Source organism: Penicillium angulare, assembly GCF_028827245.1.
Source record: "Penicillium angulare strain IBT 27051 chromosome Unknown utg000001l_segment0_segment0, whole genome shotgun sequence".
Classification (NCBI taxonomy): Eukaryota; Fungi; Ascomycota; class Eurotiomycetes; order Eurotiales; family Aspergillaceae; genus Penicillium; species Penicillium angulare.
In genome coordinates, this window is record NW_026623160.1 from 2061021 (window position 1) to 2075062 (window position 14042).

Here is a 14042-nt window from a genome sequence, read left to right on the forward strand (position 1 = left end):
AAATGTCGTTGGTAATCTTCAAGGCGGCTCAGAAGCCGTCCATCCGTTCGATCTCGACTTTGTCATCCCCGAGGGTGTCACTCCTGGTAAATACACTCTCGCGTGGACATGGTTTAATCGGGTTGGAATCCGTGAAATGTATATGAACTGCGCTCCTATTACGGTCATCGGCGATGCGGCAGACAGGCAGTCCAAGAGCGGGTGGAAAGCGTCTTCCATGTTCCCATCCATGTTTATCGCCAATATAAACGGTTGTATGACGAAAGAGAACGTTGAGATCCGATTCCCGCATCCCGGGGCATATGTCGAGTATAGAGGTAGTCCCGGTGACCTTGCCTCTCCAGCCGATGCAGCCTGTATGGGGACTGCTTTGTTCGGCGATTCCATGGAGAGCATTGATCCAAACTATTCTACGGATTCAGGTACACAGAGTGTCTTACCCTCACCTTCTCGACAGCCGACCTCTCATCTGGCTGGTCCATGCTTCTAGGTGTAGTTTGATTGAACTACTGGTCCGGCTGGATTTCGAATCCAAGGTTGTTGGCTTCTTGAGATAGGAGTAGCTAGACTTAGTAATAACATAATTCATCCATATATATACAGATGATCAACCGAATCCACCAGCTCCTGTATATTACAGAATCCACTATCTTCGGATCAATTGAGTGAATACTAGCTCTCCTGTTCGGCGTTTTCGCTATGCCATGAGCTATGATTATTCGGGGGAAAGGGTCAATCATTGGCTTTTAGGCATTTGAATGGCACAGAAGAATCAAGAACTACCATCTAATGTGGGCACGTGCGATTTGTCAGTTCTGATACAGAAGAATTCGAAATTGGCTTCCATCTTTTACACAGAAAGGCTCTCCCAAACCCTAATGCCAAGGCTCTGGTGAAACCCACTAGTCTCAATCAAGCTAGACTGTAGATCACCTTGCGGGGGTCAGAATGGAAATGTAATGTATATGACAAGACCAATACACCACGGTGTTACCTTCCGCCTGTGCAAAAGTCAACCCCAACACTGAAACCCAGAGAGCGAGACAAATGCCAACGGGCACAGAATGGCCCCAAATCTGGCCCCCTCGACTCGCGAATTCATAAGTGATATGATCTTCAGCAAATCTTTGACTACAGCCCAGATCGCCGATGCCGCAGGATGCAGTACGCGTTCTGTCACCACTATCCGCAGTAATCTAAGGCACTTCGGTGACACAAGAGCACCGGTTGTCCGAGCAGGAAGACCACGTAGTATCACCCCACTGATGTTAGAGGCTCTCTGTGACCATCTACTGGAAAACCCTGGGCTTTACCTGGACGAGATGGCCTTGTTTTTGTGGAATGAATTCGGCACCACCGTAACAACCTCCAGCATTAGGAGGGCGCTGATCTCCCAAAAATGGTCAAAGAAAGCCGCTCGACAGAAAGCGAAGGAAAGAAATCCTGATCTACGAGACTGTTACTTACACAACCTGTCTGAATTCCGCTCGTACCATTTAGTGTATATTGACGAGTCCGGTTGTGATAAACGAATCGGCTTCCGGAGAACTGGTTGGTCCCCGCTTGGTATTACACCAGTCCAGGTCTCCAAATTCCATCGTGACCAACGCTACCAGATTCTCCCCGCATACTCCCAAGACGGTACTGTATTGTTTTATCACGAGTATTCCGGGGCTCGACCGATGGGTTGATCTTCGAGGATTTTGTTGATGAGCTTCTGCAACATTGTGGGAGGTGGCCGGAGCCAAAATCTGTCTTGGTGATGGATAACGCCTCTTTTCACCACTCGGATCGGATAGAACAAATGTGTTTAAATGCGGGGGTGAAACTACTGTATTTGCCTCCATATTCGCCAGACCTGAATCCTATCGAGGAATTCTTTGCTGAACTTAAAGCATTTATTCGGAAGCATTGGTCGGTCTACGAAAACGATCCTGAACAGGGGTTCGATAATTTTCTAGAGTGGTGTGTGGACTGCATCGGCGCAAGGGAGGAAAGTGCCATAAGCCATTTCAGGCATGCAGGCGTTAGCATTGTTGAAATATGATTTGAACAGTCCGGTTATTACATAGCTTTAATTGACCTCATTATATATCCATGAGATTGAGATAGGAGAAAAAGAATATCATAAAACTGCTTCATGTAATTTCTGTTATGTTGCTCTAGCTGTATATGTCACGTCGCTACTTCATTAGTTACTCACGGCCTCTTGTGCCTAATTGGGCCCATTGAACGATTTCAGAAACGAATCGGCGCGCTACGCCCAGGCTGATGCCTTGCTTCGTGAAAAATTCTGGGTTTTGATCACCATGGATCTGCTGGAGATCGAGGCCATTTGCCAGCGCCAAGTCTCGTGCCTTGCGGATATCATCCTTGAGATTTTCTCTACTCACTCTTGACTGTTGCCAATCACTATATTCCTCCACAGCCACGTCGTGGAGACCAGGTATTTCAATCAGACCTGGAGTTGATATTTTCGGATGGTAAGTGGCAGAGTCAATGGAATCAGCGACTAGCGGCTGGGATGCTTGGTTCGGAAGAACAGTGATATTAATGGGAGGGCAGAACGGCCCGGGCGCATTATGGGCAAAGTCATGACTTTTTTGCTTTCTCCTTCGTTCATTCTCCTCAGTATAGAGTTGCTCACGGATACTATCAGGGACATCATCGTGGGTTTCAAGGGTCCCGCCTTTTTCCACATATTTCACGAGGCTTCTCAATTGATGTGTTCGCAGTTTATAGTGTCTCTTGCCAACCGGGTCTTGCCAACAATACTGACCTTCGTGGCGACATGGCGGCCCAGGGCATCGCATCTTTTGATAGACGTCCCGCCATACCGAAGGCTGACCGGAAACATCCTCTGCATCAATCTGTGCGTCTCGATCTGCCAGCATCCGCTTGGTCACGGATGACTTCCCTCTTTTATCACACCTTGAAGGCAGGGAACTGTCTTCAATAAAGTTGAGAGAGATTTTAAGCCGCAACTCTTTACCAAGACGATGGAGGTTCGCCCACATAAGGAGTTGCTTTTCAATGGCGGACCAATCCACATCTGTACTGTCAAAACGTTTAGTCAGATCACGTTGAGACCGATCATTGACAGAGACAACGACAGTCACATCGTCAGCTCTCACTCGGCGATCGCGAGCAATCTTTCCTCTGAGAATCTTCTCTGCCCTGGCCTGGATTCGCGACCAATGGAAGCTTGGCATTTGAATCAAGTTTTGCTCAGTATCCTGGGCTACGACTCGGCGATTAAGTGTGAGTCTCCACTCGATGGGGTATTCAATACAGTCTAATGGCTGTTCATGAGATACTTCTTGCGGTTCCACCGTTTGTCGAACCCCGACACGGTCAGGCTGCGTCTGAGAGAACGGAGACATGCGTGCGTCAACAGATTCTTCGCGGTCTAGTGGCAGACATTCAATGGAAGATGCATCCTCATGGTCGAAGTATCCAGGAGTTGGGGCATACGAAGGGGTCTCATCTCCCGGTCGAAGAAATCTATTTTGACAACTATCATTCTCGTCCAAACCGAAACACGGCATTTCCCAACAGCAAACGCTACTGAGTCTAGACGCGTCATTACATGTTAGCCAACAACGCGATTCAGGACGAGAGGGGTTGGAAAGAATTCGTGGCTCACAGGACGAGCAGAGGGATGATTAATATCATAGACGTGCAGTCGAGCCAGGTGGGTGTTCTTGATAGTCAGTAATGAGCTTTGCAGAGATGAACTGCTGGGCAATGCAGTGGGGAACCCACGAGAAATGAGAGACCTTGAAGGCGTGAGCAACAGGCCCTACAGATTTGCTCTATTTGTAAAGGGGACGAGTGGCTGCCAAAACCATGGTATTAGTGGGAATTAAGGCACCACTTGTGCCTTGGATACCTATCAGGGGATCGTACTTCTACGTGACTCCGCTGCTTTCCACGGCACTAATAGGCTCACTAGAGACCCATAGGTCCCCACAAATCGCCTATTCTGGTAAGGTATGTGTGCGTTCCAGTTTCTGCGATGGAATTCCTGCAACAAAGAAGCCGTCCAGGCTCTGTCCCAAAGATAGAACTGAACACCTCATCACCTTAAGCGCCCAGGTCACATGACAGTGAGGCTGACGTTGAAAGTTCCTCCACTTTCGAGAGAAAGAACTTTTGATTGTTGCACAAACAACTACACCAGGAGTATCACGAAAAGACTTATGTCTTACATATCGTTCAGCGGCACAAACTTCGGGAACCAGGTGGGAATCAACAATGGAACGATCCATCTGCCTCCAGGTAAGTTTCACAAGGCACGACCCCACCCAACCAGCACTGATGCCAATCGCCGCCTCCCGGCTCAGAGCGACCGGAAACCCCACCGCCCCCTCTCTCGACTGTTCCGTTCCGTCGCGACCCAGATTTTGTGGATCAAGGATCGCTACCTGATCTACCACAAAAGAAAGACTCTATAGAAGGTGCTCGGATAGCGTTTGTCGGCCTGGGTGGCGTAGGGTGGGTTCACATAACAGTATGCCGAACTCCTTACTAATTATGGAAGAAAATCGCAACTTGCTATCGAATATTGTTATCGAATTCGAGATCAATCGCCTACGACCTGGGTTCTCTGGATCCATGCGAGTAATGCAGCTCGATTTGAGCAGAGCTGCCGGGAAATTGCCGACCGAGTGAAGATACGCGGCCGGCAGGATCCCAAGGCAAATATTTACATGCTTCTCCATAACTGGCTCAATGATCCGAAGACTGGAAAATGGATCCTCGTTCTAGATAATCTCGATAACGATGAATCTCTTCACGGAGAAGCTGCAGCACACTCAAATGGCCTTGTGGATGCTTCGGAGAACATACCAAATCGATCTATCTGGTCATATTTTTGCCGGAGCTCGAGGGGCTTTATTATGATCACAACTCGAAGTAGACAAGTGGCTTTACCGCTCCGCACGAATCGAATCGAATCGAACTTTTGCCAGATTCGATTCGATTCGAATTAATATTGAAAATAACGATTCGTACGAATTCGAATTCAAGACCGATTCGAATTCGATTCGAAGTTCGCGAACTTCTTGGTTCTAAACCTTATTGGGAAGGCGGTCAATCACGCCTGTCGTTCAATACGATATGTAGCCAGCAATCAACACCTCATACAGGTAGCTAATTATCAGTTAACTAGTAGTTGGATACTGAGGTAAGTAGGCTAGATTTAGTCTAATAGTAAAATTAAACGATTTGGCCTTGAGATGAATAAGCTGTAGGGCAGTATCAACAGATGCAACATTTCGACCAAAACCTTCACCTAAATAATATATATATTCTACTCCTCAGCTTATTCAAAACGCCCACAGTCTTATTGGTGATCTGGTTTGCTTCAAATTATATGAGCTGATATACTATACTAAGATACACGTAAGATATCAATATAGAGTCAAAATATCAATATTTGTATATCGTATTCGATGAACAGTAAATGGGTAGTCTAATCGGGCTAGCGGAGACTCCACAAGAAAAGTGTCTTCGCGCGTACGTGCTTTCACCAAAAACAACGTCCAAATCGGGTTCAAAAGCTACAGATAAACATCACATCTGGGTGCTCGAGGGTAAGTAATCGATCAAGATATAAGCCTGATATACTAATATAACGTTACAGATGACTTCTCTACTTGCTGCGACATTTGACTGTCCTAATACTAGGAAGAATAAACGCGATTATGCGGCGCTTAATAAGTATGGCCTTCTTGCAGAAGACATACCACTTCCGCCTCCTCGAAAGAAGACGGCGGTCCGGTCCGCCCTTAAGTCGCTGACTCCTCCGATTTCAACGCCTCCTACGGCTCCAAGCAATATTTCTACGAGTTTATCGAACCTTGATACGGACATACGCCCTTCGCAATCAATATCTCAGGTCGAATGCTCGGTAGAGAGGGTCGAAATCAAGCAGACAGATGAGACTAGATCGAAAGAGCGGAGCTGGGTTTGGAAATACTACCTTACGACACCTGAATCTGGTACATGGAGATTAGGAAATAAGGAGCGGTCCGAGCTTAAACACCTGTGTATTGTATCGCCATCCACCTGCCGATTCTTTCGATTTGCGTCGAAACTACGATCTTCAACCACAGCGTTGAAACAACACCTGCAGCATACCCACAAGCTCTTCCAGGACGGCCATTCAGAGTGCCAAGGATCGTTAAGCTCATGGATTTCCAAGGAAAAGAAGCTCCCATTCGAAGAAGCTGTCTTAAATTGGATTGTATCAACCTGCCAACCATTTACATGCGTCGAACAGCCTTCATTCAAGGCTATGTTGAGGTCTGCCGGATTCCAGGACTCCGTACCAAGTGCGGATACTGTGTCGCGCCGATTATGTCTTCGGCTTGATGCTCTTGACAGTGAACTTCGAATCTTGATGTCTTCAGCATCCTCCATCGCGCTATCTCTGGATGGTTGGACAAGTCAGAATTCATTGCCAATGCTGGCAATTAATGCCCACTGGATGTCTTCTACTTTCCAGCAATATCGAGCTTGTATTGAGTTCGTTGAAATCGAAGGCAGCCACTCTGGGGAGAACCTTGCTAATATCGTTGCGACGGTTCTCGAGAGGTTTCATATATCTGATAAAGTTATGACGATTACAGCTGACAACGCGTCTAATAACGATACTTTACACCGATATCTTTACCAAAAGCTGTCTCGGCGGTACGATGAGTACCTCGCCGAGACCATTATCCGAGAAGGGACGATGAAATTTACCCACAACTCCCAAATTCGCTGCTTTGCTCACATCTTGAACTTGGTTATGAAAACCATATTGAGGTCTCTACGCGCTAGTTCACATAAGGAAGCCTTCGATCTCCTTGATGATGTTGCTAAAAGGAGCTGGAAGACGGTCAACGCTCCTACTTCGCCGATCGCAAAGCTTCGACTAATTGTCCTTTGGATTGTGCGATCCCCTCAGCGAATACAGAAGTGGGATAATCGACCTGGCTGTACAAAAGCTATCAACTACGATGTTGATACTCGTTGGAACTCTACCTTTGTTATGATTGTGAGAGCTGAAGAGTGTCGCCGGCAGCTCGAAGATACGATCAATGATGACCCAGATATTGAAGCCTTGCGTCTCACACCTAACGACTGGAGACAGCTCTCGGATATCAAGAAAGTTCTGGCTCCCTTCAACGAATATACCGAGTACGTCTCTCGAGATAGCCCATCAATCCATATGGCAGCGCGTATGTTTGCAGAGCTCCGCTCTATACTCCTCGCTATCAAAGAACGCCGAGGCGAGTGGCAGAAGGTCTCACCAGCAATAACCGTTCCTGTGTCCGATGGAATTACCCTCCTGGATAAGTATCATGACTGCGTCAAAGACAACGACATATACTATATCGCAAGTGTTCTGGATCCGCGAATTAAGACCAAGTGGCTCAAAACGTTACCAGATGGAGAGAGGATCGATCATTGGCCGAATCCGGGCGTTTCTGGAGAAAGCGTATTCCACCCCAAAACAGCCAATATTGACTACTACAAGCACCAATTGGAAGAGCTTCGAATATCGATTTCTGGAAGCCTTTCAGCCTACACAGGCTAACGCCGCTGAGTCTGATATTGATAAGTATTTCGATACTCCGACAATCAGCACTGGTTTCGATATGAGCCAGAGCCAGACCGAATTTATTCGAAACTGGTGGAATGCAAACAGGCTTGAATTCAGTTGCATGGCTAAGGTAGCACAAGATCACCTTGCTATACCAGCAGCAGAGGTAGATATCGAGAGATTATTCAATGGCGGGAGAGATGTGTTGGGAATTCGACGTTTCTCCATGAAAGGCAAGACCCTTGGGACTTTATTAAGGCTGAAAGATGCCGCACGTTGGAAGTCTGAATAATTACATAGTTATGGTTTCTTCTGGCAAACATACGAGTGAAATTCTATACCTGATTCAATATATTTAGAGCTCTGAATGTATATCATAAGCCGTACTAAAAACACCATTCGAATCCAATGGACACAACGGTCACAGTTGTTGAGGTTATGGCTGGCAGCACGAGCGGAGCCACTACCTCGAACACTAGACATTGGTTCGCGAACCTGTTCGAAATTCGCGAATTTTGACGAATCGAATCGCCCATAGATTCGAAGCACGAAAAGCAAAGTTCGAATTCGATTCGAATCGTCAAAATTCGCGAACTTCGAACAGTTCGAAAGTTCGTGCGGAGCGGTAAGTGGCTTCAAGAACCGTGGAAGACTATGAAATCATTTCAGTTGAACCAATGAACGAATCTCACGCAATCTCGCTCTTTGAAAAGAAGGTTGGGGCACAGCCCGAGCGCTCTGCAAGTATTCAGCTAGCTGCCGCTCTAGAGTTTATGCCACTCGCGATTGTGCAGGCGGCGGCTTTTATCAAGCAAAGAGCACCACGAGAGTCAGTGCCACAATATTTGCAAAGGTTTCAGAAAAGCGATAAGCAGAAAATCAATCTTCTTGATTATGAAGGGGGCCAACTTCGCAGGGACCCAGAAGCCAAGAATGCTATCCTTGTAACATGGCAGATATCATTTGAGGATATTCAGGAAAGAAGGCCATCAGCAGCAGGTCTCTTATCTCTCATGAGCTTCTTTGATAGACAAGGGATCCCCAACAGTCTCCTGCAGGAAGTTCAAGCTACAAAAGGGAAAAACAAAGAGAGCGATTCAAGTGACAGAGAAGATGAAATAAGCGTGTCCAGCGACGCCGACAAGTTTGAGAACGATATATTATTGCTCAGAGACTATTCGCTGATATCCGTCACGTCAGATCCAGCAAATTTTGAGATGCATCGATTGGTCCAACTAGGAATGCAGAAATGGCTTCAAGCTCAAGACCGCTTAGAGCACTGGAATGAAGTTTTTATCCCAAGGTTGGATAGACATTTTCCCGAAGGAAGGTTTGAGAATTGGAAAGAGTGTCAGATGCTATTTCCTCATGTGCAGTGTGCAACCTTGCAGAAACCGGTCGGAAAAGGCTCAATGGAAAAGTGGGCATCACTTCTTCACAAATCAGCGTTGTTTGCATGGGAGAGAGGGAACTTCAACGATAGTAGAAAGATGGGAATGAAAGCAATGAAAACAAGGGAAAGTCTATTTGGGGCGAGGAACGAAAGAACACTGAGGAGTTCTAATATGCTTGGTTTAGCGTATAGTCTGGGAAGGGAATGGAAAAAAGCCGAAGATCTCCAGCTGCAGGTGATGGAGACTCGTAAGGAGGTACTTGGACCAGAGCATCCCGACACTCTGACTAGCATGGCCAACCTAGCATCAACCTACTGGAATCAGGGGCGATGGAAGGAAGCCGAGGAGCTCGAGGTACAGGTGATGGAGACTTTCAAGGAGGTTCTTGGGCCAGAACATCTCTCTACTCTGACCAGCATGGCCAACCTAGCATCAACCTATTGGAATCAGGGGCGATGGAAGGAAGCCGAAGATCTCCAGCTGCAGGTGATGGAGACTTGTAAGGAGGTACTTGGACCAGAGCATCCCGGCACTCTGACCGGCTTGAATAATCTGGCATTAACCCTAAGATCGCTGGGCGAAAATGAAACTGCGTTACAAATGATGACCACGTGTGCTGAATATCGCAGCCAAAAGTTAGGCCCTCATCATCCATCCACCTTATCATCAATGACCACTTGCAAGGAGTGGCAGAGTTCAGGTGAAACCTCGTCCTTCGAGTGTGGTGAACGGCAAATCATATCATTCTTGGAAAAAGATACCAAAGCTATAATGCCAGCGTTTTTTAATGGCAATCATTCTATTTCCATCGAGCCTCACCATTCCCCACCAATAACTTGGGTATTTCATTTGATTTGACTATTTCCCTCCATAAGTCCATTAGCCCCACACGAAGAGTCTCAGTGGGAAGCTTGTGAGGTGGCTTGTATTCGACTGTAGTGAGGAGGGTGTTATTTCCGTCAACATACTACATAGCCTTAGGCCAATGCGGCAGTAGTGAATCCATATGCAAGATCTTAACAACCGATGAGCTCGACAAGAAAACATAGACACAATGTAAATCACTATTACTACCTCAGTCGCTGCATACGACACTACTTATACCCTTGGTTTTCTACCACATTCAGCAATATGGATTCCATTGCTGAGCCTTATCTCCGGGAGTGGGTGTACGCGACCGCGATTCCCTCCAATCACAATCAGAATCTGCCCCCGCCCACCTGTGGAACTTAATACGACTGTTACCCTCCCCGCGCCCCTGACTTTCATTCATCTTAGCGTACCCCCAGATTCTATCAACATGACATTTATGATTAGACTCAGTCTTCCAGAGAGCCAACTCATGATCCAAAGTCTCACAAATGCGTATGAGCAGGCTCAAAATTCTGCAGCCACCACAGTCGAGATAGAGCTTTCAAATACAATTGTCAGTGTGCGATAATTGATACTTGAACCACAATATGAGCAAGCTGACTTCTTTTAGTATATTGGTATTTTAGACAAATTATGGCCACGACTTAATCAGTTACATGCTGGAGACTTAGAAGCTGAGAGGCTTGAAGACGTGAATGGTGTTCACGATACGACAGATAACCCCAGACGTGAGTTCAAAATGAGCGATGATTCGGTGGGTCAGGGCACGAGGGGGAAAAGCCCTGAACCAAAGACTTCGGTGGGCGCGAGTCCCGAGACCACAGCCACGGCAGGCAATCGCAACAGTTCGGAAAGCAATAGCGACACCCAAGAGAGTAACAACGATGATCTAGAGACCACAGCCACGGCAGGCAATCGCAACAATTCGGAAAGCAATAGCGACACCCAAGAGAGTAACAATGATGATCTAGAGACCACAGCCACGGCAGGCAATCGCAACAATTCGGAAAGCAATAGCGACACCCAAGAGAGTAACAACGATAATCTAGAGACCACAGCCACAGCGGGCAATAGCAACAGTTCGGGAAGCAAAAGCGACACCCGAGAGAGCAGCAATGATCACAAACGTAAACCGCCGACACACGGCGATAGATCTAAAATTGATGCGGCATCTCAAAACGATCGTCAGAAGAAACGACGGGAAGGCGAGACCGCAGATACCGCGTCACATAATAATCGCCCCCCCAAAAAACGGAAGGGTAGGGAACCTGCTATTGATCTTGATTCAACCCTCGTCAAAGAATGGCTTCAAAACCCAATTTCATTTTTCTCATCGGAATTAACGCTCCATGAAAAACCATTCGGCAGTACATGTCAGTATCTGCAAAGTCTTGGATCATCGAGTGAACTCGATCGTGTCCGAAAGCGAATTGTCAAAGCGCTCTTTCATCGACTGCGAAAAAGACTGGGAACTAATCGCCTTACTCAAAGTGTCGTCAAGGATCTAGCAAAAATTGCTTCCAACTCAACCCATTTCAAAATCTCTTTTGAAACCATGAAAAATTGGCTGGATGAGGGGAAACGACTAGATTCTCTTTGCTGGGCAATTGCAGGAAATAAAAAGGAAGGCTCGCAGCCTCAAAACTATTTCTATCTGGGTAGCTTATTTTTTCTGAGAAAATGTACCGATACGGAGTAAGTAGTCCTATGGTTATCATTTAAAAAAACGCACGCTGATAGCATGAAGGCTTAAGAGACTGAGTCTTGATGACGAAAAACGTTTAAAGCAGATGCGAGAGTTGGAATTAGTACGTCAAGAGGAGGGAGGCGATGAACAGCTTAAAATTTTGGCAGATAAACTGATGAATAAACTGTGGGCTCCAATAGAGGCCTCGATCTGTCAAGGTCTGGGTGAGTGATTTTCTATGGTTAGCAAAGATATCTTGCTAATTTTCAACCCGGTAAGAGAATGATATGATCCACCCTACTTTCGAAGCCTCACCACAAGTACCTCTTAGCTGCAACGGATCGCAATTCGGTATTATTGCAATGCAAACACAACCTGAGCCTGAGACTGAAGTTACTGGTCAAAGTGACCATGGTCCTGGTGGAGCAAATATACATGGTAGCATGGAGAATAGCAATATTCTTCATGGATGCTATACACCAGGAAATCAATTGCAGCCTATGTTAAGGGATGACATACCAGGTCTACGGGGTAGCCCTGATATTAGTCTAATAGAGACTATAGGTCATCCATCGGAGGAGATGTATTTGCGTGATGAGACCCCACGAGCAGGTATCTGGGAGTTGCATATCGGGCCCGACGCCAGCACAGTCAATGTACACGATTTCAATCTTCCATCAGGCATGATGGATCCCCTTGGCGGGACCCCAGACGGCTACGAGTTGCATATCGGGCCCGACGCCAGCACAGTCAATGTACACGATTTCAATCTTCCATCAGGCATGATGGATCCCCTTGGCGGGACCCCAGACGGCTACGAGTTGCATATCGGGCCCGACGCCAGCACAGTCAATGTACACGATTTCAATCTTCCATCAGGCATGATGGATCCCCTTGGCGGGACCCCAGACGGCTACGAGTTGCATATCGGGCCCGACGCCAGCACAGTCAATGTACACGATTTCAATCTTCCATCAGGCATGATGGATCCCCTTGGCGGGACCCCAGACGGCTACGAGTTGCATATCGGGCCCGACGCCAGCACAGTCAATGTACACGATTTCAATCTTCCATCAGGCATGATGGATCCCCTTGGCGGGACCCCAGACGGTCACGAGTTGCATATCGGGCCTGATGCTAGTCCCATCAACTTGAATACACAAGGTGTTCATCATGGAGATAACCTAGTAGATATATCACACGGATTTTGGAGTCGGCTTGGGGAGTCGGAGAGCTTAATGGATCCTAGTAACGATGAAACATCCAAAGATCTATCCTCAACAACCCCATCCCATCCGCTGACAGCCCGTCATTCTGTTCCTGTTACTTAAAGAAATATTATACAATAATAACAAAAGTATACAGCATTCAAGTTCTTCTAGACCAGCTATCATAATGGAACAAGAAAAATAGCAGCGGCCTTTGGGCTGAAACTTGGCTGACCACTGACTTTGGCGTATTGCCCCTCTTCCACTTCTCCCCCCGGCATCAGATTGATCTTTTTTGACAAAGGGATCAAATACCCATAATCTCGGTCGTAAACTAGCCTGCCAGGCTTTTGCCATATTACCAGCTCCCACCTCCATGCCTAAACAGAATGCTGGTCAGACTCAGGCAAACCCTAGCCCAACGCTTATAGGGCAACTTACTGTCCCAATCTCCATTTTCAGCACAAAAAGGGATACTTTCTCCTCTAACATCCTTCCAGTATATTTTTTATTACCATGCTCGTCCTCCGTCGAGCTGGAGAGATCGGCAGGTGCAATAGTTAATCCTGAAATTGCCGTTTCTGGAATCATGTCCCTGATTTCAGCGCGTACGGTATTTGCCAAGTCTGGGAGCTTGTCTATCTCGACTTTGATATCCGCTGTCGGCGAGCGCGGATTTGTTGCCATAGCTCGGTCGAGGCAGCCTTCTGTAAGATTAAAATCGTCAGTACAGGAGGCCTTGATATATTAAAAAATGCTATACATACCGTAGGCTGACGTATGATATTCAGTTGAAGAGTTGTGAGGGGCAGGCGGGCACCAATTTTGGGCCAAACATTATCGTATCGGAATAACAATTTACCGAAAATGCTCCGGGACAGGAATAAATACTAGAGCGCTTCTCCACACCAGGCTGTCATTGAAGTGCCAGTGACCCTACATTATCTTCAATTAAGCTTCTGAAATAGGGTGCTGACTAGGCATTTTCAAGTTACGGTTGGTAAATTTTTGCTGGTGAAATAGGTTCCAACTCTTACATGGATTTGTGAGCATTTTGGCTCTTACGTCTTTAGAATTCACCATCAGTCTGTGCAGATGTCGAATCCAACTCGATTCTACTAATGGCGACCACGAACAATTATAATAATCGAACGTTCAATGTTTTCGCTTTCTCCCGTGCACCCATCGAAATTTGGGGCTCCTTCAATTGCGACAGCATGCAATACAGCGACTTGCAGGAAAAAAAACCTGCTGTAGGCAAACAGGGCAAACTAAACAAGGGTATG

General features: G+C 46.7%; 5 protein-coding genes across 5 annotated transcripts; 3 read left to right on the plus strand and 2 right to left on the minus strand.

The window, feature by feature from the left end:
- Nucleotides 1–2195: 2195 nt before the first annotated feature.
- On the minus strand, nucleotides 2196–3548 carry N7478_000727 (uncharacterized protein; the record flags this gene model as incomplete). The annotated part of the gene is made up of 1 exon (XM_056916942.1): nucleotides 2196–3548. The coding sequence occupies one exon, from the start codon at nucleotides 3546–3548 to the stop codon at nucleotides 2196–2198; it is 1353 nt and encodes a 450-aa protein (XP_056784822.1).
- A 2099-nt stretch (nucleotides 3549–5647) lies between these two features.
- On the plus strand, nucleotides 5648–7588 carry N7478_000728 (uncharacterized protein; the record flags this gene model as incomplete). Its single annotated transcript, XM_056916943.1, has 1 exon — nucleotides 5648–7588. One exon carries the CDS (start codon nucleotides 5648–5650, stop codon nucleotides 7586–7588), a length of 1941 nt encoding a protein of 646 aa, XP_056784823.1.
- A 683-nt stretch (nucleotides 7589–8271) lies between these two features.
- Nucleotides 8272–11560, plus strand: N7478_000729 (P-loop containing nucleoside triphosphate hydrolase protein; the record flags this gene model as incomplete). The annotated part of the gene is made up of 2 exons (XM_056916944.1): nucleotides 8272–9688; nucleotides 10488–11560. 2 exons carry the CDS (start codon nucleotides 8272–8274, stop codon nucleotides 11558–11560), a joined length of 2490 nt encoding a protein of 829 aa, XP_056784824.1.
- A 275-nt stretch (nucleotides 11561–11835) lies between these two features.
- N7478_000730 (uncharacterized protein) lies at nucleotides 11836–12879 on the plus strand (the record flags this gene model as incomplete). The annotated part of the gene is made up of 1 exon (XM_056916945.1): nucleotides 11836–12879. The coding sequence occupies one exon, from the start codon at nucleotides 11836–11838 to the stop codon at nucleotides 12877–12879; it is 1044 nt and encodes a 347-aa protein (XP_056784825.1).
- A 59-nt stretch (nucleotides 12880–12938) lies between these two features.
- Nucleotides 12939–13443, minus strand: N7478_000731 (uncharacterized protein; the record flags this gene model as incomplete). Its single annotated transcript, XM_056916946.1, has 2 exons — nucleotides 12939–13136; nucleotides 13198–13443. The coding sequence occupies 2 exons, from the start codon at nucleotides 13441–13443 to the stop codon at nucleotides 12939–12941; spliced, it is 444 nt and encodes a 147-aa protein (XP_056784826.1).
- Between the last annotated feature and the right edge of the window lie 599 nt (nucleotides 13444–14042).